At 46.4% G+C, this 25374-nt stretch overlaps 1 protein-coding gene across 1 annotated transcript in view; it reads right to left on the bottom strand.

The window, feature by feature from the left end:
* The window catches only part of ano8b (anoctamin 8b), a 38803-nt gene extending 15793 nt beyond the window's left edge, over positions 1–23010 (bottom strand). Inside the window, 3 exon segments of the mRNA XM_048977309.1 lie at positions 7343–7475; positions 8000–8110; positions 22617–23010. Coding sequence (XP_048833266.1) covers positions 7343–7475; positions 8000–8110; positions 22617–22770 — 398 coding nt within the window. The 5' untranslated portion in view covers positions 22771–23010.
* Positions 23011–25374: the final 2364 nt, after the last annotated feature.

Here is a 25374-nt window from a genome sequence, read left to right as displayed (position 1 = left end):
GCCAACAAGAACCAAATACGTCCATGAATATAAGTCGCGTAAAAAATTCAGGCTGGGCTGTTTGTTTAAGAAAGAAAAACATCTCATTTCTTTTTAATTTTTTGTAATTAGATGAGAAACAGCCGAGATTGCTGAGGGTCCCTTATTATGAACACCCAAAATGTTGTTTTATCATGAAACTGGAACAGTTTTTTAATTTTTTAATATATTACATCTGTCCGTCCATCCATCAGTTCTGGGTCATGGAGGTTCCTGGAACTTATCCCGGAGAGCTCAAGGCCAGGCCACACACTGCATGGTCTGGTACAATGCATGTACACATTCTCTAGGGGCAATTTCCAAACATCAATGAGCCTAAGGGTGTGTCTTCGCACGGAAACCAGATTACGTAGAGGAAACCATGAGCCGAGCACTGGGGAAAACATACAGATAAAGAGCAGAGGGCGATTCGGACCCCCAGCTGGGCACTGAGAGCCAATAACGGTACCCAATGAGCCCCAGTGTTTCCATTTATAACTGCATAGATTATTTCATTATTCTGAGAGTAATTAAGGCAAAAAGCACATATCTTACTGACTGGGATATATAATATATGTTTGTGCACCACGTTTAAGACTCCAGCATTTGTTTTAAACGGCTGGTTGGGGGACCAGCTGTACCTTCCCAGCAATAGGGGACGACCCCCCCACATCCATAATCTTCATCCCTGATGGCAGCTGTGCAAACGTCCACTCCCTGCTGGCCCTCCTGGGGGGACACGGAAGGGGAGATGCCTCCCCAACCCATCCGGTGGGAGTGCACAGCAGGACACACTTTAGAGGCACAAGTCTGATAAGTCTGACCTCTGCCTGCAAGCCCACTGAAATATGACCTCCTCCTCAGCCCCCCCCCGGCTAACATACTGCAGTGCGTCCAGGCTTCTCGCCTCAGACAGCTCCGCTTCTCCACCCGGTTACCGGCTCGCCTCAAACAGCCCCGCTTCTCCGCCCGGTTACTGGCTCGCCTCAAACGGCCCGGCTGCTCCACCCGGTTACCGGCTCGCCTCAGACAGCCCCGCTTCTCGGCCCGGGTGCCGACGCGCCTCAGACACCCCGGCTTCAGAGCGCAGAGCACTTTTCATCAGGGACACCCATCACCCAGCCTCAGGCATCCCAGCTGTCTGACTCATGAGTGACTCAGACGCCAGCTCCGTTAGCTACGGCAGCAGTGACACGAACGAGCATTAAAATCACGCAAAATATTCGCATAAAAGTCCCAAAAAGAAGAGATCAATGTGATGAGAAAAAAAGCAGATGGACAACAAAACACAGCGTGCAGCTGAACACTAATGAACAGCCTCCATATTTTTTTTAGCATCTGCTTTTATCCAAAGCTCACATCTTTATGAAGCCAGGGTCAGACACTCCTAGCGGCAGCTGGGGGTTAAGGGCCTTGCTCAAGGACCCAAAGGTGAGATTACTCTGCCGACCCTGCGATTCAAACCAGCGACCTCCGAGTTGCAGGCACAGCCTGCCAGCCCACAGTCACCCAGCACGTCCACAGCACACCACCACAGGTCAGTCTGCGAGCTCTGAAGTCAGCAACACTACACAGCAATCACGATTTGTCGCGTTATCCCAACGTTAAGATGATGGCACACATGGGGAAGGGCTGGGATGAATGAGTGCCAAGACGGGGATTATGGGACATACTGTCTGGCATTAGGCTTTACGGTCAGGCAGAGCATCCAGCCTCCTCTCTCTGGCTCATTCATGGCAATGAGAAATGGGGCCTGTTACACAAAGCCGGGTTTCTTGATCAGCTGGATAACTTGTTGGATTTAAGGAAGTCTGGGCTAAATAGTCTTTATCTTTGTTCACTTACATTTAGCCCAGACTACCTTAAATCTGACAATTAATCTGGCTAAGCAAGAAATACTGCTTCGTGAAACAGACCACTGTTCCATGCATGTCATTTGGAAAAGTACTTCACACGTCACATGCTGTATTATAAATTATAATGAGCCTCCCCTGGCCAGTCTGATGAGTAATACAGTCCCACTTTAAAGTGTTCTTTAATGCATTCTGTGTGAGGGACATTTCCATCTGTCTGACACCAGCTCAATCTATCTATTACGGAACAGAAAAAGCCCCTCTGTCCCTGTAGAGGATGATTCTCTTACATGTGCATTTGCTGAAACATTCCATAACATTTCATACACTTTTCTGCAATATTGATGTTGCACACAGTACAATCCGGTAATGCGTATGTATTTATTTGTGTGTGTTACAAATATTCTTTCTCCAGCTACATAGTTATGGAGAGAAGTACATTATAGAATTTGTCAACATTTCAAAGACCAAGAAAACAGTTCAGTCAGCAGGAACCTGCCGTCTAAATGTGAAGGGATCCTTCCCTGTTATAGCACTGATTCATCATGCTCAGTGAGCTTTTAAGAACATTCTGCCATTACAGTACAATGCAGTACACATTTCTGCACATTTTTAATCTTCTGCAGTTAAAAAAAGGAAAACACATCACATTATTTCAGTCAATAACAGCTATTAAAGGCAGGAATCCGTCCATCCATGCATTTTCTGTACCTGCGTGTCCTATGCCGGGTCCTGGGGGTTCAGAGCCGATCCCAGAAGCCAAAGGCGCAAGGCAGGGAACAACCCAAGACAGGGTGCCAACCCATCGCAGGGCAGGGAACAACCCAGGACGGGGTGCCAACCCATAGCAGGGCAGGGAACAACCCAGGACGGGGTGCCAATCCATCGCAGAGCAGGGAACAACCCAGGACGGGGTGCCAATCCATCGCAGGGCAGGGAACAACCCAGGACGGGGTGCCAATCCATCGCAGGGCAGGGAACAACCCAGGACGGGGTGCCAATCCATCACAGGGCAGGGAACAACCCAGGACGGGGGGGCAACCCATCGCAGGGCAGGGAATAACCCAGGACGGGGTGCCAACCCATAGCAGGGCAGGGAACAACCCAGGACGGGGTGCCAATCCATCGCAGGGCAGGGAACAACCCAGGACGGGGTGCCAATCCATCGCAGGGCAGGGAACAACCCAGGACGGGGTGCCAATCCATCGCAGGGCAGGGAACAACCCAGGACGGGGTGCCAATCCATCGCAGGGCAGGGAACAACCCAGGACGGGGGGGCAACCCATCGCAGGGCAGGGAATAACCCAGGACGGGGTGCCAACCCATCGCAGAGCAGGGAATAGCCCAGGACGGGGTGCCAACCCATCGCAGGGCAGGGAATAACCCAGGACGGGGTGCCAACCCATCGCAGAGCAGGGAATAACTCAGGACGGGGTGCCAATCCATTGCAGGGCAGGGAACAACCCAGGACGGGGTGCCAATCCATCGCAGGGCAGGGAACAACCCAGGACGGGGGGGCAACCCATCGCAGGGCAGGGAATAACCCAGGACGGGGTGCCAACCCATCGCAGAGCAGGGAATAGCCCAGGACGGGGTGCCAACCCATCGCAGGGCAGGGAATAACCCAGGACGGGGTGCCAACCCATCGCAGGGCAGGGAATAACTCAGGACGGGGGGCCACCCATTGCAGGGCAGGGAATAACCCAGGACGGGATGCCAACCCATCATAGGACAGGGAATAACCCAGGACGGGGTGCCAACCCATCGCAGGGCAGGGAATAACCCAGGACGGGGTGCAAATCCATCGCAGGGCAGGGAATAACCCAGGACGGGGTGCCAACTCATCATAGGTCAGGGAATAACCCAGAACGGGGTGCCAACCCATCGCAGAGCAGGGAATAGCCCAGGACGGGGTGCCAACCCATCATAGGTCAGGGAATAACCCAGGACGGGGTGCCAACCCATCATAGGAAAGGGAATAACCCAGGACAGGGTGCCAACCCATCGCAGGGCAGGGAATAACCCAGGACGGAGTGCTAACGTATCACAGGGCACACTCCTACACACCATTCACTTCTACGAATGATTTGGAAACTCTGATTCACCTCAGTTTTGGGACTGTGGGGCGACACCAGAATACCTGCAGGTACCTGAACCCCACAACAATACGAGGAAAACATTGCCAGTGCCAGCAACATCTCAGTACATTTTCTACACACAAACCAGAACACTATAAACAAACCAGAACACTATAAACAAACGTAACACAATAATCGAACCAGAACACTATAAACAAACCATAACACAATAAACAAACATAACACTATAAACAAACATAACACAATTAACAAACCAGAACACTATAAACAAACCATAACACAATAAACAAACAAGAACACTATAAACAAACATAACAGTATAAACAAGCATAACACAATAAACAAACCAGAATCCTATAAACAATCCATAACACAATAAACAAACCAGAACACTATAAACAAACCATAACACAATAAACAAACCAGAACACTATAAACAAACATAACAGTATAAACAAACATAACACAATAAACAAACCAGAACACTATAAACAATCCATAACACAATAAACAAACCAGAACACTATAAACATTTAAATTGGCCAGAATGACCCAAAAAGATTGAGCTGTAGATTCTGCATCATAATAGGTCCATAACAGACTGTAACACTGTAGCTTCAGTGTCTTGTTGTGAACATGGACAAATTTCTGAAGCTGAATGTTTTTGCCTGACCATTTCTAACCCCCATAAATAAAAAAAAATGGTTAACTAACCGAGAATGACACAACCATATAAAATTACCGTCTGCAGCTGCAATGCAGTGCCTGTGCACTGAGCCATTTGTCCAGTCTTGTCTTTCTCTCTTTTCAGCAAATTAATTTCACTATAAAGCAACAATCACGCCCATTGGACACATTGATTTAAGCCTGAAAATGCAGTTGCATCACCTACTTCGGCACACGTGGTTAAAATGCAGTACAAATAATAACTTCTCTGTAGTTGTTATTCATTTACATTTACTTAACAGATGCTTATATCCAAAGCGATTGAGGACACAGGGTCAGCCGTTCCCTGAAGTGACTGGGCTTTATACCAACTGCCCAGTGGTGAGGTGACACTGCTGACCATGGGATCTGAAGCAGCGACCTTCTGGTTACAGGCAAAGTCAATCATTCCCAGCAAAGACATTCAGTGAGGATGCACTGAAACTGAAAGCATATACACTATCACAAAAAAAACAAAACTAAACAAATACTGTCCAATCAGCAGCCTCCAACACGATTCATCTTCCAGATCACCCCACACTCACGACTTCTCAGCTAGGTGCTAAAGCAAACAAAAACCTTTTTCATTTTATTTCCCTTATGCTGCATTGCCTCTGGTTTGCTAATTGCTCTTTCCCCTTTTCCCGTTGGCTGTTCAATGACTGTTTGTCCCACGGTCAGTAAAACCGGGTTTTGTTCTCTCTCTCTCGCCTCTTTCAATGAGCAAGGCCCCATCCAGAGCACGAGAAAGGCTATGTGGGGACAAGGCTTCATACCAAAGGCCTTTTGCTTTCTTTGGATTAACCTACTATTTCACCTTGAACAGAAGCCCACCAGGGGGAGATGGTGAGCAGCAGGCGGGGGTGGGGGGGGGGGGGGGGGGGGTGCAGGACTTCGGTAAGCAGAAGCATGCTTCAGTAAAGGTCACAGATTCCCCCCCACATCATCGCTACGAACACAACCACCCAATAGGGTGCCAGGGCCGTATTCAACAAAAGCATTGGCCAATAAAAAACATGCCCATACATTCAGTGGTGCACAGACAATTACTATGAGACATAATGAAAAAGTGAAGCCTCTTTTTTTTATATATATTAGCCTTAATGGAAAATGCATTTTCGACAGTTTCTTGCGTGCACGGCACTGTATGGGGGAGGTATTATTGCGATTATTGAATTTAAAAAGTTGAGTGTAATTTATCAGAGGTCATGGCCACTGTTTAGCGTGTGTAATAGCTTTAGACTGCAGGCGTTTTGCTTGCAAACTGTATTATGATACGTAATCCCATATTTTGAGGGACATTGCTGAATAAAACAAATCTTCTCTTTGGGTAAAGAGTTACATCCCTTTCCGAACTCTAATGACAAAAGAAAGTTGCAGCGGCATCTTTCTATAACACAATTTCAGCCCCCTTCGGCACTTAACATTGCATTTTCACATTTAGTTATTTTTCAGTTATAATTGGAAATTATTCTTGCATATTGATTCAAATTGAGTAAAAATGTTTCAGGCGTCACAAATAAAAAACCTATAGCTACGTTGTAGCTGCGCTTTTCGACTAGCCAATCAGAAAAGGGCCCTTTTTCATTTGATTTCCTTTTCCACGAGCCAGCGGGCACCGTGCCGCCTGGAGGGACACTGGCGTGAGTCATATTTCACCTCAGCACACAGAGAAGGACTTCCTACTGTACGACACTTCATAGTTCAGCCTGCTGATTGCGGAATAACATGCTAAGTCAGATAATTTCTGACTATGCCCTGTCGCAGGTGCAGCTGAACTAACCTTAGCAAATAGCTCAAGCAGCAGTGGTGAAATCCAGATTAACAAATTGTGCCTGTTCATTTATATAATCATTCTTAATTCAGGAAATTATCAGACGATTCATTTCCTCCTCAGAGATTTTTTAAAACCTGCGCTAAAATAACTATACTTGCATATTCTGTTCACCCTATGACACACCGAACAATTTAAGTGACATTAATGACATTGTTGTATGCGGTTTTATATTCTGAATGAGGTTTGACCTTTTATGAGGATTATAATTTGTCATAATGCAAGTCAATCTTTGATATTACAGGAGTTTTTAATGCCACATCTTAATCATAGATATAAATATTTTGACACGTCACTTCCCTGTTTATAGAGCAACACTCCTAGCGCACACCTGGTGTCTAAGACTAAACCTCACGGATTAACAGAAACTTTAGTACAACTTGCACAGCAAGGCCGAAATAAGACACGTCACTACACCCTAACCCAACACCTTTTTTCACAGTCTATAATTAAGTGCGGCTTTTTGTCTGTGATTCGCTGCATGTTGCTCATATGAATAACAGGCACTTTACAAAGCATTTTCTTTATCTTACCTATCTATCATTTGCAGGTCAGTATTAAAATGACTTAATATTAATAAAACAGTTATAAACCACAAAAGCAGTTGTCATGTTGTATTTAAATCGCTGCCTGTTGGACATTTACATCTAGCCTCTAACTGCAGCATCTCTTGCACCATCGCATTTACATCAAGCCTGTAACTGCAGCATCTCTTGCACCGTCGCATTTACATCAAGCCTGTAACTGCAGCATCTCTTGCACCGTCGCATTTACATCTAGCCTGTAACTGCAGCATCTCTTGCACCATCACAGGTCCGAACAATGTGACTCACTTTTCGTAGGTTGCAGTCACGAAAAAAGCGTAGACTCGCGTTTGTTTGTGATGTCGGATCTGGATGATGAGCTCTGGAATACCCAACCGGATGTGATTCAGTAACCATAGTAACGTATGGTCATCTATGGCATCTAAGGGATGAACATATAAAAGTAGCATTTAGTTAATATTGCATGAAAACAGTGTTTCTGGCTGTGAAAATATTTTAAGAATTCAGCTCTACCACAACAGAAAAGTCTTCTGATGTTTATGTACCAATAACTACAGAACTTGCACTATAATAATCATAAATTTGTCTGAAAATATGAAAATGAAATATAACAAGCAGCCTGTGTATATTTTTAAACAGTAGGCAGATTGCAGTGAGTCTTTTTCCAACAAATAGGACAATGATTCAAGTAGCATTTAGCTGAAACTAGTGATATTTCAAGCATAAATGAACAAATATCAAAAGCGTCACAGCTGGTGTCGGCCGGCACAGGCCAGAGGCCAATGAAGGTAAAACAGATCAATGAAAACAGTGTGACACAAATGAGTACTACAGAGGATTCAGCCTGGGCCGGGATGGTAGGAGTGGATGAAGATACAGAGCAGCAGAATGTAGTAAGAAGTCAGAGTCTGTTAGAGTCACAAAGGCGCCTCCCATTTGACACACCTGAAAAAGTCATGAGGACGTCACAGTTTTCTGTGGGCACTGTCTTCATCCAAGACTTGTGAGACATGATGTAGCGTCCCGCCTGTAGGAGCCGCTTTCCAAACAGCTTGTCTGAGAGACAGAAGCAGAGGAAAAAAAGAGAGAGAGTGTGAAATGGAGGCCCCCATTCCAGCCTGTTGCAGTGCAGTGGCTTGGCCGGTGTCTCTCTCCGCGTGGCTGGCCCTCCGTGTTGGAAGCAGAGGCTATAGGCTCTTCGTTTACAGGCATCATGCTCCAAGTTTCCTGTGCATATTATCCTGATTAACTTACAAACCAAAAACATCCCCCTAATCTCATTATCCTGAGCAATGAACAAAGCCAATATGGCACAGACATAAGACTTTGAGTTGGACATTAGCTGACGTCAGTAAAATGAGACGTAAACCAAGCAAGTAAAATAATGTTTCTCTGACCTGTGGCTGTATGTGTGTGTGTATAAGACTCTCTGACCTATAGCTGTGTGTATGTATAAGACTCTCTGACCTGTGGCTGTATGTGTGTATAAGACTCTCTGACCTATAGCTGTGTGTGTGTATAAGACTCTCTGACCTGTGGCTGTATGTGTGTATAAGACTCTCTGACCTATAGCTGTGTGTATGTATAAGACTCTCTGACCTGTGGCTGTATGTGTGTATAAGACTCTCTGACCTATAGCTGTGTGTGTGTATAAGACTCTCTGACCTGTAGCTGTGTGTGTATATAAGACTCTCTGACCTGTGGCTGTATGTGTGTATAAGACTCTCTGACCTGTGGCTGTATGTGTGTGTGTATAAGACTCTCTGACCTATAGCTGTGTGTGTGTATAAGACTCTCTGACCTGTAGCTGTGTGTGTATATAAGACTCTCTGACCTGTGGCTGTATGTGTGTATAAGACTCTGACCTGTGGCTGTATGTGTGTATAAGACTCTCTGACCTGTGGCTGTATGTGTGTATAAGACTCTCTGACCTATAGCTGTGTGTGTATAAGACTCTCTGACCTGTAGCTGTGTGTGTGTATAAGACTCTCTGACCTGTAGCTGTGTGTGTATAAGACTCTCTGACCTATAGCTGTGTGTGTGTATAAGACTCTCTGACTTGTAGCTGTGTGTGTGTATAAGACTCTCTGACCTGTGGCTGTATGTGTCTGTGTGTAAGACTCTCTGACCTGTAGCTGTGTGTGTGTATAAGACTCTCTGACCTGTGGCTGTATGTGTGTATAAGACTCTCTGACCTGTGGCTGTATGTGTGTGTGTATAAGACTCTCTGGCCTATAGCTGTGTGTGTGTATAAGACTCTCTGACCTGTAGCTGTGTGTGTGTATAAGACTCTCTGACCTATAGCTGTGTGTGTGTATAAGACTCTCTGACCTGTGGCTGTATGTGTCTGTGTGTTAGACTCTCTGACCTGTAGCTGTGTGTGTGTATAAGACTCTCTGACCTGTGGCTGTAAGTGTCTGTGTGTAAGACTCTCTGACCTGTAGCTGTGTGTGTGTATAAGACTCTCTGACCTGTAGCTGTGTGTGTGTATAAGACTCTGACCTGTGGCTGTGTGTGTGTATAAGACTCTCTGACCTGTGGCTGTGTATGTATGTGGATATAAAACTCTGACCTGTAGCTATGGCTATGTGTGTGTGTGTGTGTGTGTGTGTGGAATGGCACGTTCTTTCCGGTCTTTCATAGCACAGCAAGTGCTTATTATAACATCCCACTGTGTGGATCTTCATTAATAACATTAACACTGATCGCTTACTAAGTAGTTTGTGTACAACTATTCATTAGGCTACTGCATCATTGTCTTAAAGGGTAAAATTACAATCTGATTTTTTATACCAACACAACAAAGTAAATAATGCCTCATTATGAAGAGCATTTCAACTGCAAAATCAGCGTTGTCATTTTCAATGACTACCTTTTCCCTTCAAGCTCTCCTTTAATAATTATTACATACTAACTTAATATATTGGGGATTTTACCAGACCTAAGTCAGAATTTCTGAAATCATAAAAGTCACCATTATTTTGGGAAATAACTTTTTGACTTCAGTAATCCTACACACCCCAAAAAGCCCACGACAGCATTAGTGCAAGTACTGCAGCCATGCAGAAGCAGAAAATGGATCTTCTACCTGGGGCTGTAAAAGGCATCCCCCCCCGCCCCCCCACCTCCATTAATCCACATCGGCTCTTCTGAGAGGAGATTATCCACAGCATTTCTGTGAACTATTTAACCCATTTATAGAGGCTGTGTTGACATTTGTGTATTGAAGACCTAACAGCGGTTGGCATGACTAAACAAGCAACAGCGCCAATTCGACAGGTGGGCACCGTGAGACAGTCACTTATCTCCAGTCGAGGTGACAGCTTCCTCAAAGGGGACACCTGAGGACCGGCTCTGTGTCCTGCTCAAAGACCCTATTGTCCCACACATGCAAACATGACAAAGGACTGCAGGAAAGGTTTGTATTACCCTAAGCGCATGGTTTGAGCTCACATTTCGGGAACGCCTCTCACTCCAGCCAACACGAATGGTACCTTAAACCGCCATGAGGTTTGCACAGAAAGGCATTTGCCAGATCTACCATAGCCACCTCATGTAAGGACCCTAACCCACACATGTCCTGCATACTTAGTATGTTCTTCATGGCGACAACATTCATATGAAGTTTCATGGGCGTCAACCAACATACATGCCTGAGACCGAGTTCCGTGATGCCTGGAGGTCTTACACCCACCACGGATTTCAAGCTCGAGCCTGACATTCATAAACGGTGTCCCTTTGGGATAATTATAGCATCTACATATCTACCATAACAGGTCGCGTTAGGAAACTGCACATCAACATATACATCTCACTTCTGCCTGCAATTCCCAATGCATTTTATTTCCAGAAGGTAACTGCATGCACGGGAGCACTGCATAATGCAGTGGGGCCTACTCCGCATGGCGTCGTGCAGCATGCTCGGCGCACAAACATTTCTTCCCACCCAGAATTCGTCGCGCATGCCTGCTAAGGATGCAGGGCCTCCCGCATCCTGTTTGCATCCACTCCCATGTACACAGGGAAAAAATGCAGAAAAGATGCATTCATTATTCTCAACCCCCATGCATGAAAAGCACATTCCCAAAGCTAGGCTCGCCCTCCCCATCTCTCTCCGGCGTCTGCCCGCCCAACACAGACCCTCATTATCATTTCCTGCCAATAGCCTCTTCTCCCCCCCCCCCACCCTTCCCAGCAGGCCAAACACAGACACCCGCACGCCCCCCTCATCCCATATCCGCTCTTCTTCCTCGGCAGCTGGGCCACGGACCTGTTCGTGGATAAAGAATCCTTTCTTGCAGGCTCGCCTGGCACTGCTGCCTCTCTCTCTCTCCCTCTATCTCTCCCTCTCACTCTCTCTCCCTCTATTTCTCGCTCTCGCTCACTGTGCGCTTCTGCTGAACCCCTTTGGGTGCCGCCTGTGCCAATGTCTAGTGGGCAGGGAAGCCTACAGTTATGCGGTGGCACTGAGCTTCCTGCCGTAGGGTCCCAGGAAAGCACCACGCCAACCCAGCTGCTGCCGATCTTCTGCATCCACAAGACAGCACCACCAAGTTAATAACCAGCTCTAATATGAATAAACATCTCATTAAAATCACCGCCAGTACTAATACCACTATCTTACTTTAAGTAACACGCTTTACACTGAAGTGGAAAAGAGGAAAACAACTAAGCTCATTTAATTGTAGGTTATTAGACATAAATGGCATAATTTTATAATTAATAATTACACTATTTGCATAATTACATAAAATTCTGTCCAAGCTGTTTATCTTTTTTATAGAACAGGGAACCAAATTTTGCCTAAGCCACTTCAACATATTTGATGGCTGACCAAAATGAAACCTGAAAAATAACTGCTATTCATTTGTGCGAAAATTCATGTTGTCACACTGAATGATGAATCATCAGAAACTATCCACAAGATTAAAAAAGGGGGACAATAGCTGACCCACAGTGACAGCAAAGCCACCAGAGGGATGGGTGTGTGGAGAGAAAGAAGCTGTTAGCATGAACGCTGAGCTCCTGTGGTGCTGCACACTGGACAGACCAGGGCGGGAAATGCAGCAAACTTGCATGTCACATCACAGCCTGGTCAAACTGGCATGTCACATCACAGCCTGGTCAAACTGGTATCTCACATCACAGCCTGGTCAAACTGGCATGTCACATCACAGCCTGGTCAAACTGGCATCTCACATCACAGCCTGGTCAAACTGGCATCCACATCACAGCCTGGTCAAATGGCATGTCAACATCACAGCCTGGTCAAACTGGCATGTCACATCACAGCCTGGTCAAACGGCATCTCACATCACAGCCTGGTCAAACTGGCATCTCACATCACAGCGTACTCAAACTGGTATCTTACATCACAGCCTGGTCAAACTGGCATGTCACATCACAGCCTCGTCAAACTGGCATGTCACATCACAGCCTGGTCAAACTGGCATGTCACATCACAGCCTGGTCAAACTGGCATGTCACATCACAGCCTGGTCAAACTGGCATGTCACATCACAGCCTGGTCAAATTGCATGTCACATCACAGCCTGGTCAAACTGGCATGTCACATCACAGCGTACTCAAACTGGTATCTTACATCACAGCCTGGTCAAACTGGCATGTCACATCACAGCCTGGTCAAACTGGCATCTCACATCACAGCCTGGTCAAATGGCATGTTACATCACAGCCTGGTCAAACTGGCATGTCACATCACAGCGTACTCAAACTGGTATCTTACATCACAGCCTGGTCAAACTGGCATCTCACATCACAGCCTGGTCAAATGGAATGTCACATCACAGCCTGGTCAAACTGGCATGTCACATCACAGCGTACTCAAACTGGTATCTTACATCACAGCCTGGTCAAACTGGCATCTCACAGCACAGCCTAGTCAAACTGGCATCTCACATCACAGCCTCGTCAAACTAGCATGTCACATCACAGCCTGGTCAAACTGGCATGCCACATCACAGCCTGGTCAAATGGCATGTCACATCACAGCCTGGTCAAACTGGCATCTCACATCACAGCCTGGTCAAACTGGCATCTCACATCACAGCCTGGTCAAACTGGCATGTCACATCACATCTCACACAGGATACATTCAAGAGATCGAGACTTTTATGCTCAGTTGATGATTTCAACCACAGACAGGGTAAACGGAGCTACTCAAACTTTACAATCACATAATGTGACACAAATAATTGCATTAAAATTTTTGAATGTGGACATCTAACATTGCTTAAATAAAGAGGCTCTCAATAATGATGAAAATTACAGAAACGGGATAGTTAATTTTACGGTAAACAAACATCCCAACTGCCATGTGTCTGACTGTAACGCACTAAACTGTAGCAGCACATGCACATATCTAGGTCATCCCTTTGTGGGACGGAAGAAAGGAGGAGTAGAGATGTGGAAAATGGTACATTCACAACACACAGTAGGCCAGGCGGCAAATTGCCGGCAGGCCTGTTTACCAGTGTGGAGAAAAAAACAGCAGCCCAGTCCTGAGTACGATGGTTCCGAAGCTGCTCCATCTGAGGATATGCACGAAATTACTGAAACTTCAGACTGCGTGCAAAGTCATTGCAGTTCATATCCGCCATCATAAAGCTACGAGAAGAGGCATGAGAGTGGAAAGAAAGTTCCAGCAGACAGACACCAATGCGGTGCCACGCCCATCCGGCAAGGCGGCCCCCACATGGACGGGGCAGACCCCCCCCCCCCCCTTAGCGGCTCAAACGGACGGGGACAGGAGGACATGTCTGACTCATTTATGCTGCTTGATGTACGTGGAAACAACATGATTAATTTTCTGCTATATAGCAGCTACTGATGCCATATGAATCTAAAACAGAAATATTTAAAGTTTTTTTCATTGATATACATTATGTCCTAATGCAATATTTTTCATTTTTCCAGGCATCTGAACTGATACTGAGATGTGGGAGTTTAGCTATTCACACTAATCTATTTTATTGCTGTGTACTAATCTAATATGTTGTATGGCTTCCACCTTGACCTTTACTTGTACGTAATCAAGCGCTTAGCACATGTTGTGTATCTGGCCTGTCGATCCACATTTACAGTAAGTGCTTTAACGGAATCACAGCACAGGTCAGGAATATTCGATGACAGCAGTGTGGCTTCAAGCCACCATAACATGTGACCAGAGCTGGTGCTGGCTGTCCTGGCGCCCTAGATGAGATCCATTTCAGTTAAAACCTTTCAGTAGCACAGGGTGTCTGGCTGCTAACTAGCTAACTGGTGTCTGTTTCACAAGAAAAGAACTGCAGTATTAAAACTAGTGTAAACCAAAGGTATTTCTCCTGATATTTTTCACTGACTCTCTGGTAGTCCCTAGTGAAATGGCGCCCCTATAGGCCGGGCCCACACGGCGTATGACGCAGCCACACATCTGGCCACTGTGAAGTGAAACGTTTGCCTGTATTTAGCAGACACTTTCATCCAAGGCTTGGTCAGCCTATCCCTGAAGCAGTTGGGGTTGAGGGTCTTGCTCAAAGACCGAACTGTAATCTCACTCCGCCAACTGCAAGATTGACACTGGTGGTGCCCTTGTAACACAGCTGGCTACCTCCTGACACTGGTGGCGCCCTCCTGACACTGGTGGTGCCCTTGTAACACAGCTGGCGCCCTCCTGACACTGGTGGTGCCCTTGTAACACAGCTGGCTACCTCCTGACACTGGTGGCGCCCTCCTGACACTGGTGGTGCCCTTGTAACACAGCTGGCTACCTCCTGACACTGGTGGTGCCCTTGTAACACAGCTGGCGCCCTCCTGACACTGGTGGCGCCCTCCTGACACTGGTGGTGCCCTCCTGACACTGGTGGCGCCCTCCTGACACTGGTGGTGCCCTTGTAACACAGCTGGCTACCTCCTGACACTGGTGGTGCCCTTGTAACACAGCTGGCGCCCTCCTGACACTGGTGGCGCCCTCCTGACACTGGTGGCGCCCTCCTGACACTGGTGGCGCCCTCCTGACACTGGTGGTGCCCTTGTAACACAGCTGGCTACCTCCTGACACTGGTGGCGCCCTTGTAACACAGCTGGCGCCCTCCTGACACTGGTGGCGCCCTCTTGACACTGGTGGTGCCCTTGTAACACAGCTGGCTACCTCCTGACACTGGTGGGGCCCTCCTGACACTGGTGGTGCCCTTGTAACACAGCTGGCGCCCTCCTGACACTGGTGGCGCCCTTGTAACACAGCTGGCGCCCTCCTGACACTGGTGGCGCCCTCCTGACACTGTTGGCGCCCTTGTAACACAGCTGGCCCCCTCCTGACACTGATGGCGCCCTTGTAACACAGCTGGCCCCCTCCTGACACTGTTGGCGCCCTTGGAACACAGCTGGCCCCCTCCTGACACTGTTGGCGCCCTTGTAACACAGCTGGCACCCTCCTGACACTGGTGGCGCCCTTGTAACACAGCTGGTGCCCTCCTGACACTGGTGGCGCCCTTGTAACACAGCTGATGTCCTCATGACACTGGTGACACCCTCCTGACACTGGTGGCGCCTTCCTGACACTGGTGGCGCCCTCCTGACACTGGTGACGCCCTTGTAACACAGCTGGCGCCCTCCTGACACTGGTGGTGCCCTTGTAACACAGCTGGCGCCCTCCTGACACCAGTGGTGCCCTTGTAACACAGCTGGCGCCCTCCTGACACTGGTGACGCCCTTGTAACACAGCTGGCGCCCTCCTGACACTGGTGGTGCCCTTGTAACACAGCTGGCGCCCTCCTGACACCAGTGGTGCCCTTGTAACACAGCTGGCGCCCTCCTGACACTGGTGGTGCCCTTGTAACACAGCTGGCGCCCTCCTGACACTGGTGGTGCCCTTGTAACACAGCTGGCGCCCTCCTGACACTGGTGGTGCCCTTGTAACACAGCTGGCGCCCTCCTGACACCAGTGGTGCCCTTGTAACACAGCTGGCGCCCTCCTGACACTGGTGGCGCCCTTGTAACACAGCTGGCGCCCTCCTGACACCGGTGGTGCCCTTGTAACACAGCTGGCGCCCTCCTGACACTGGTGGCACCCTCTTGACACTGGTGGCGCCCTAGTGACACTGGCGCCCTCCTGACACTGGTGCCACCCTCCTGACACTGGTGGCGCCCTCTTGACACTGGTGGCGCCCTAGTGACACTGGCGCCCTCCTGACACTGGTGTCCTCCTGATCATGGACACGGCATCCTAATCCAACGAGCCACGCCCCGCCCCTGATCTGCATGCCGTTCTGAAGTCCACCCTGAAAGTACACACACAGTGGGTGGATTTGTTTTCGTTCCTCCCGAGGCGGGTTATGTTTACTCACCAAGCACATCTTTATCACGCAAACACAGAGGAAGAGGGGAGAGGCCTCCCTCCTACACCACTGTGGAGACGGGAGCTTCGCAAAGTACAATTTCACCCCCATAACTGGACAGATCCTTGACTACAGGAAGCATGCACCATGAAAGCCCCCCCACCTCTGACTCCCTTTGACGGTTACTGGCTGCAGGAGGACTGCAGGCCAGATCAATGCTGCTTGCAGTAAGAGATTATTGGACATAAAGTGCCCCATCTTTGTGCTTCCTGACGATCAGGGGAAGTGGTTGATGATGGAGCTGATTACAGACCAGAGCTGAAGGGAATGTCAGCGAGCACTTGGGTCCTGATGGCTTCTCTGAAGCGACTTTAATCCAGTGGTTAAGTGACTGCAGAAGCAGACTAACATCATGAAGTATTACTAAAACGCCGCAATATTAAAGATTAAAATAGCCAAGCTTACCCTGTTTATTTGCTCCTGTGCATCACTGAGGAATCGTGGAAAAAGCTTGAACACCAGGGTTTATAGCAGGAGAGGTTGTGAGACATTGGTCACAAAAGGAAACCTTACACTCACTTTCTTAGAGCAAACCAAACTACACACCATGATTCATCAATATATCCTACCACTATACTTAAGATGCTTAGCCTGGGATTTTACAAAACTAGTGTCAGAAAGATCAACATGGCAGCTTACAGTATTTAAATGAGGAGTATTCACCAAAGGCTATTCTGTGTGGGAAGGTCATTCCGGATAAAAAACACCTGCTTCCTAAAAGGGAAGCTTGCAATCTTGGCGACAGAAATTTTTTAAAAGTCCTGTGTGAAGTTCAGTTCCTGAGGAGATTCAGTCATTACTGGTCTATTCTGGCAAATAACAAACCTAATTACATCAGTCACACAAAACCAAACCCCACCCTGACCAGGACAAACAGTTTGAAGGGTTCTGGGGTGGATGGATGGATGGATGGATGAATTGCTTAATAGATTGATTGATTGATAGCTTGATCAATTCATGGATGGATGGATTGATTGCTTGATAGATTGCTCGATGGATGGATGGATGGATGGATGGACGGACACCAAACAAGGTCAGATTAACCAACTTATCTTTTTACATGACGATGCATGCAAAACCTAATGCCAAACTGGCTCTCTTTTATTAGAGTTAGGGCAGGATGAAAACTTACCAGTGTGCCTTACAAGAAAACAAAAAAAAAGAACAAAAATCATTCTGCATTGGTGCAATCTGAGAAACATGAAAGCCAGCTTTAACTGCTGTGAACCAGCTGTGCTAAGAGTATTTTCTGCTATCTTGCTTCAGAGCTGAAAAATTCTTTAATGGGATTTGATCCAAGCAATGAAAAATACGCAAGTAGCAAAGACACTCATTGACTCTGTAGGTTTTAAATTTCCTTTGAGGGAATGAACTTGAATACAGACTCATGTAGTTCAAATGGAACATTTATCAATATTAAGGCTGACATCGATCATTTCAAGTCATGCAAAATATCTAATATCACTAATAAATGGTAAATGTAACTGGTTTCAGAACTAGAATCTAACAAAGACTAAGAAAACATTACAAATACAAATCCACAGAAGGGAACTGCTATTGTACCTGCATGTACTTTCCATTTATGTCACATTTTTAATGAAGTTTTGTTACCTGTAGCAAGAATGTAATAGAAATTATGCCGGACAAATGAAATACCTTTCAAATCAACAATAACAAGCTGTATTAAATAAATTGGCTTTCTAGAGCAATCTCATTTTAGACATTCATGACAATCTTAAATAAGTACACAGACCATACTTGTGGAAACATTAAGAAGGTTGTTATACAAGCAGTTTTTTGACTTACAGCAATTCACACTTGTGACATAGCACAGATTACTCCCATTTTCACACTTACATGACTGACTTTTCACACTTCATATCATCAAGGATTTCCATCAGAGTATCACCCACCAAACCAATGTCTGGACAGCTTTGCTGATCTGCTGTTATCTTCAGACAGGACCTGTCCTGCTTTACCAAAAAGCAAGTCTCGATAACAATATACATTCTTCTCATCTGAATATAGAAATATAAAAAATAACAACAATATTTTAAAACTAAGATTGTTAGCATCCCCAGCCTCACCTGAATATGTTAGCTCCTAATTAGTACTTTTGCTGAATAGTTTGAGAAAATAAAATTCAAGTTAAAATTCGTTATAATATTACATTTTTATTGCATCGATTTATCTTAATTTCAGTTAAGAAAACCTACCATGTAATGGAACAACCGGAATAACTAAATAACCTTCCAATCAAACAATTACAATTTCTATCAAGCAACAACATCTAAATATCAGTTTACACATTCATTGTCCCATCTCTGCAGGGTTGTGTATAGCTCAATATTATTTGAAGGGCATTCTTGAGGAATACAAACTGTTTCATGTATGGAAGCCCCACTAATTGCCTTGCTGGATGGCCGCCATACACTGCTTTGCACCCTCTGTCTATGCATGCAGCACACATGCAGCACACATCCATCCAGATTCCATCTGCTTAACCAGTACAGGGGTGCTGTAAACCGGGAACCTGCAATACATCTTCCGGCTTATTGGTGCACACAGACTTTCTAAGCAGAACAATGAAGCTCATACAATACATCACATGTGCTGTGCTTGACAGCCCCGGGTTCACTGATGTGACTAATATACTGATGATGGATCCATTACCCCTGGCTATATTCCAGCCATCCATCTGCCATATCCGCTTATCTAAAGAGACATACACACGCACAGCACGCAGACTCTTGCACGTACATACACTTGTGTGACAGTCCGAGCATAGTTCCACATCGGCAGTTTACTTGAACTGTATTCTTAAGCAATTTTCAACTTGAAACGCTGCCATGAGACACAGGCTTCATATATGTGCTTTAGTGTAGACAACAGTTCTGATTTTCAGGCGATAAAAACCGTTGCAAAGTGATCGTACTTACATTTTCTTAGTTTCCAAAAATAAATTAAATTAGCTTAAAGACTTAAAAACTACTTCATACTGCGTAAAACTCTGTGTTGTATGTCATAAACAGACCGGAAACACGTACATAGTCCGTGAAAGGATCTCTCACTGCATAGCTACTGAATACGACATGCTTCACTCAGGCCAAAAACCTGTGAATAATCATCCCAAAACATAACACTGTATATTATACAATAGCAAAGTTTTTATGCTGTTGAATAGAAGAGAATTTGTTGACTTTGGTTTATTTTGTGCAGTTGTTTAGAAGTTTAACAGATGTAAAAACTGCCGGAAAACACGTTATAGCCGAAGCACTGTTTCACCATTTCAACAACACAGGAAGCAGTGCACCGTGTAACAGTAATGCTCTGCTAAGCCACCATTTATCCTCTGAACTCCTGAATCTATCTGTCTATTTTATTCCAAAGATTCAACATATCCACACAGCTCTGGCCATTAGGTTTTACTTGGGTAAAATGACACAGACAGACACAGTGAAAGATTTCTTAGAGGCTTAAGCCCCCCCACAATACACATAGGTACTCAGAGCATGCTAAGCATTTTTTAATGGTGCATCCAATCCTTTAAATGGAACTAACGGAGCTGCAGGTATTTCCGCTGTACAATAAACAACATCCGCCCATGCATCTGATGGAGAAGTTAAACAGCAATTTTAACAGATGCCAAGAAAACCTGTGCAACTCGGATGAAGGTCACCCTGCCGTGAGTAATATCTGAGATCACTGCAGAAATTAGCAGCTCAGCTTCATGCTGAAAGTAGATCCAGGAGAGAGTACAGACAGTGATACGATGATGTCACTCCTTTGAGGATTGTCTCTCTAGTGTTATAGCAAACTAATCATCCCCATTCATTGTTAGACACACGCAATATGACATCCAAATATCTCTGTACCCTAATCCTTCTCCGCATGGATGTCTGCATTTCAAAATACATTGAGTGTTTCAGTCATTGCCAGTCAGCTCTGCAGAAAATGAAGATTGTATCTAATATTAGATACCAAATCAAACCAAACATGCATAATAAATTTAAGGTGTTTTGCCAAATATAGCATTAATATTACACAAACTGATAACCCGACAAATATCTCCCAGTGGTTTTTTTTTTTTTTTTTGAGGGGGGGGGGGGGAGTAGTTACACTGGATCTCTCTTAAGTTTTAAAGTACCATGCAAATAGACAAACAGGGTTTGGATAAGGTCAAAAACACGGAACAACGGCCAAAGTTATGAGTTTCAGCTACTTTTAAATATGTGTCATCCTATAAAGAAACATTCATATCTTTAAGAAAGGGAGAGCATTGCTAGCTATAAAACACTCACCTGATTTTATCGGATTCGCTGCACTGAAAAAAATACTATAAAAACAATGCTTGGTATACTTACACTGAAATCCACTCATTGTCCAACTATGATATTTAATTTTCATGACCACCACCTAACTATGTGAATACGCGATCAAATTCTGACATGCAAATTCCACAACAGCAGCCATGCAAAGGGCAAGTTAATGTGTAAACACGGCCGGTTTCTGCACTGGACCTCAGGAAGAAGGAGCAAACGTAACGCCCAGTTCGGATATAATCCTGTACCCGCTACTGTAAACACAAAGCAAATTAAACACAAGACAGGAAATACAGGCAAAACATTTTCAAGGAAGTTCCTCAGAAAGCTTCGCCTCCCACATTGTAATAACTCCTGCATCCACCCAATATATACGAATTATAAAATTGCTGCAGTGGCTACGGATGCAGCAACGATTAAGCACGTGTGTTAAAAGCAGCAATTTTCATATACGAATTTCCCTGTTTCCAGCAGACACGCACCAATTCCTTTTGCTAGAAAAATATGTCAGCAAAGCATTTCTTTGCAACCAATAGATACCCATTCACTATGGTCAATGACACTGCGAGACCAGTGCATCAAAGAAAGGGAAACAGGCCCGCTCTCAAAATGTGTCGTAAAGGGTTACGAGGTGGACCCGCTTGTAACATTCGCCCATAAAATGCGCTCATATCCGTACATGTAATTGTTTGGTTAGGCGCCAGCTTTTACAACCAACACCACTGCCACAAACAACCATGAAAGCGGTCAATCAAAGAGCTATAAGTTCAAAGAACTTTTCTAAAAACAAATATACATATATAATATATTTATAATCCGTTACAGTGAGATCACACTAATAATTTTAATGAGCATCATCTAAACCTGCAGACACGGAATAACAGAAGCAAGTGCATATAATATCTGACATTGCATTTACATTGTCATGATCTTTATATGACCGATCTGACGTAAGATCGCCAGTGATCGCGGTGCCGTGTGTGTGCGCCGTGAATCAGACGGCTTTGCTCATGCACAGCTACATAAGGTCTCTCAGACGTAGCATGGCCGTGCTGCACCGCATCATGCTGCAGCACAACTGGAGCGCGAGCAGCGGCCGCGGACTCACGCGCGACGCCGCAGTGTGTGCGCCGCTTCTCCACCGCTGTTACCCCCGATCAGGCAGCCAGGCGACATGGCCGTTTAACCCTAAGCAACCGCATCCCGCCTCTACTAACGTGACAAACTGCACCAGACGTGTGAAAGGCCAAATGCAGGAGAATAAGGTGACAGAACACTATTAATATTTAATTTAAACGGGAACTATATGAAACATTTACAAAATCGCGGATTTGCAGACATTGTTATTTTCGTCATTTCAGTCTGATCAAAAACTAGCAAAGCTATAAAACCTCAAGGTGAGGAGTTACGGCCAAAACAAAGCCTATTTAACCTTTCTTCCTACAGAATTACTTCAGAAAGTTAATGTTGTTAGAAAGTACAAGAATAACGGGATGTTTCAGTCCGGCATAGGATGTAACCCCGGGGGCGAACGAAGTCTGAGCGCATCTTACCAGCAAAAATGAGGAAAACGGGAAATGTGCCGTGACAGCGAGGATGATGCGTTTGACCTTCGGAGACAAAGGCGTCGGTGCACTTTTGAGCGTCATACCAATGATAAGAAATGTCATTTTCAAGGGATTTTCTTTAATGTGGAGGATCCACAGACAAAAGGACGGGGCACGTCTGCGGCGGCTCCATTGTATCTAATAAGCAGCCCCGGCTTCCCTTTCGCATCCACCTGCGTCTGCTGCTCAGATTTTGCATTTCGTGCACGAACTCGCCCTAAACATAAGCGAGACTCACCCAAGACCCCGGAGGAGGTTTGCTGGGAAGCAGCGGGAGGATCAGCCTTCTCTGCTTCTCCTTGCGATCGGTGTCTGTGCCGTGAGCCCTCGCTGTCGGTGGTTCCGTTTGCGGCTGCAGCGGTCGCTGCTGCTGCCGCTCCCGTCTCGGGCATGCTGCTTCCAGGGGGGGAGCGAGTGTCGGTGATGCCGGGGGAGAAGGGAGCGCGGTATGGTGTGTCAGGGTAGCATAGATCGAGGCCGGTCGGACGCGGGGGGATGAGAGTTTAAATGGACGTGAAAGTGAGATGAAGGTTGTTGTGGTTCATCTTGGTTTGCAGCGGGATAGGCTACATGCGGATAGATAGCGCACCGGAGCGAGTCTTGGTAGGAGGGACAAAGAGAAGAGGGTAAAGACCGTCTCACACACACACACACAGACACACGCACGCAGGCGCGCGCGCACACACACACACGCTCTCATCGCCTTCATGTTGTTGGTTAAGTGATTCCTTCATAGGATCTCAATGACAGTAACCAACCAAAAATAGTCATATCGCTGTGCATTTATAAACAAGATAACTTGGTGATAACTTATTAATATTTTATACTATTTAATGTTTATGTAGAGTTGACGTAAAACCTGCCTTGGCTTATATGCCTTACATTAGCAAGGCAGGCGGAATACTTACTGAGCAAACCTGACTGAAAAGTTAGTTGCAGTTAAGTGGCTCTTTCACTGCAGTGGCTGCAGAGGGAGACACTGCCCTGTGTCCATGGCTAGCCCCTCCCCCAAGTGGGCTATTTGAGGTGTTTTTTTACAGCCCAAAGAGGAACCAGGAGGAATTAAAAACAACGGAACATCAGTAATATTCAAATCAAAGCGCGGGGTGCCAGTGCTAAAACTTACTGGTCAAGGTGGGGGTGAGAATGCTGTCAATAAAATTCACCTTTTGCTATGGCTAGCCTTGAATTTTTTCCTACATTAGTTTAATTTTCATGTTTTCTATGCACATCTGCCCCTCTAGGATCCTATAAAAGACACCGTATGTGTGCTGAATGCTTTAGTAAGTCATGCGGCTCCGAGCCGTTTGCTTCTTCTGTTAGGTTATTTTACGTCGGTTCTCTTCACTGTAAAACACCAATAGCCTCCAGTGTTAAAGGAGAGCTGGGCAGCGCAAAGAAGAATAGTCCATTACAGTGGGGATGGGGCAACGGCGGTCAGGGCAGGGGACGCCCCGGGTGGGACGGGGCCCGCCTCAGAAGACATGGAACGTAGGATGGGGGACGCCCCAGGAGGTGTGGCACGTAGGGCGGGGGATGCCCCGGATGGGATGGGGCCTGCCCCAGGAGGTGTGGCACGTAGGATGGGGGATGCCCCAGGAGGTGTGGCACGTAGGACGGGGGATGCCTCAGAAGGCGTGGAACGTAGGACGGGGGATGCCCCGGATGGGACGGGGCCTGCCCCAGGAGGTGTGGCACGTAGGATGGGGGATGCCCCAGGAGGTGTGGCACGTAGGACGGGGGACGCCCCAGGAGGTGTGGCACGTAGGGTGGGGGATGTCCCGGATAGGACGGGGGACGCCCCAGGAGGTGTGGCACGTAGGGCGGGGGATTCCCCGGATGGGACGGGGGATGCCCCGGATGGGACGGGGCCTGCCCCAGGAGGTGTGGAACGTAGGATGGGGGATGCCCCAGGAGGTGTGGCACGTAGGACAGGGGACGCCCCAGGAGGTGTGGCACGTAGGGTGGGGGATGCCCCGGATAGGACGGGGCCCGCCCCAGGAGGTGTGGCACGTACGTTTTAATACTATTGATGCACAAAAATGAAACCCAACTTTATTTTACTAACCATTCGGACCTTGACATAATAAGAATTAATTAGCAAAGCTAAACACATCCACAAGAGAAGGAATGTTCTGTCAAGTCTAGACAAACGTATCCCAAGCTTGTGCGGTACCTCTCAAAAGCCCTATAATTGTTAATGTGCGTGTGTCCTGCTGGAGCAGATTTACTGCAGTGCTGATATATATGTGTATGTACAGGTCACACTCACTGTTCCATTAAGAACATGAATATTTACTGACTTAAGAGAGCAACGATTGCAAGAAAAGTGCTAATGGTTTAGAGGAGTGTTTCCCAATCCGGTCCCTGGGGATCCGCAGACAGTCCTAGTTTCTGCTCCCTTCCAGCTCCTGTGGTTTGTCTGGCAGGAAGCTTGGAGGTAATAAAACCATGGACTGACTGGGGGGTCTCCATCGACCTGACTGGGAATCACTGGTTTATAAACGTGATTGTCAGTGGGGGCGGGGGCAGCATCAGTCGTTTATCATGTAGGCTACAGTTTCTCTTGCAGGTGTTGCAGCTTCCTTGATGTTTTCGCTCTCTCCTGCCCATTGTTTGCCATATAGATCTGTGTTTCTGTTACTCTAATATAGGTTCTTTCAATTTCATTCATGTATCTGATAGAGATTAAGCAAAACACCCCAAATGACGTGATAGCCATAAAACAAAAACCCACTCAAGGAACATGCCCTTGAATATTATATGTTCCGGCCCCGTTAAGTTTTACTAATGATTAATTCTAAAATTTCATGACTCAATTAGACTTGTTACATTATCCCACTGGGTAGCATGGTGGTGCAGTGGTTAGCACTGTTGCCTGGGACCTGGGTTCAAGTCTCACATGTGTGCGGTCACATGTCGCCGTAATGAATTATGCTGAAGTTAATTTACATTACATTTACATTTACAGGATTTGGCAGACGCCCTTAGCCAGA

The sequence above is a fragment of the Brienomyrus brachyistius genome, chromosome 15 (assembly GCF_023856365.1).
Source record: "Brienomyrus brachyistius isolate T26 chromosome 15, BBRACH_0.4, whole genome shotgun sequence".
NCBI classification, from domain to species: Eukaryota; Metazoa; Chordata; class Actinopteri; order Osteoglossiformes; family Mormyridae; genus Brienomyrus; species Brienomyrus brachyistius.
The sequence above is the reverse complement of the archived record's forward strand: the minus strand, read 5'-3'. Positions and strand labels throughout refer to the sequence as shown.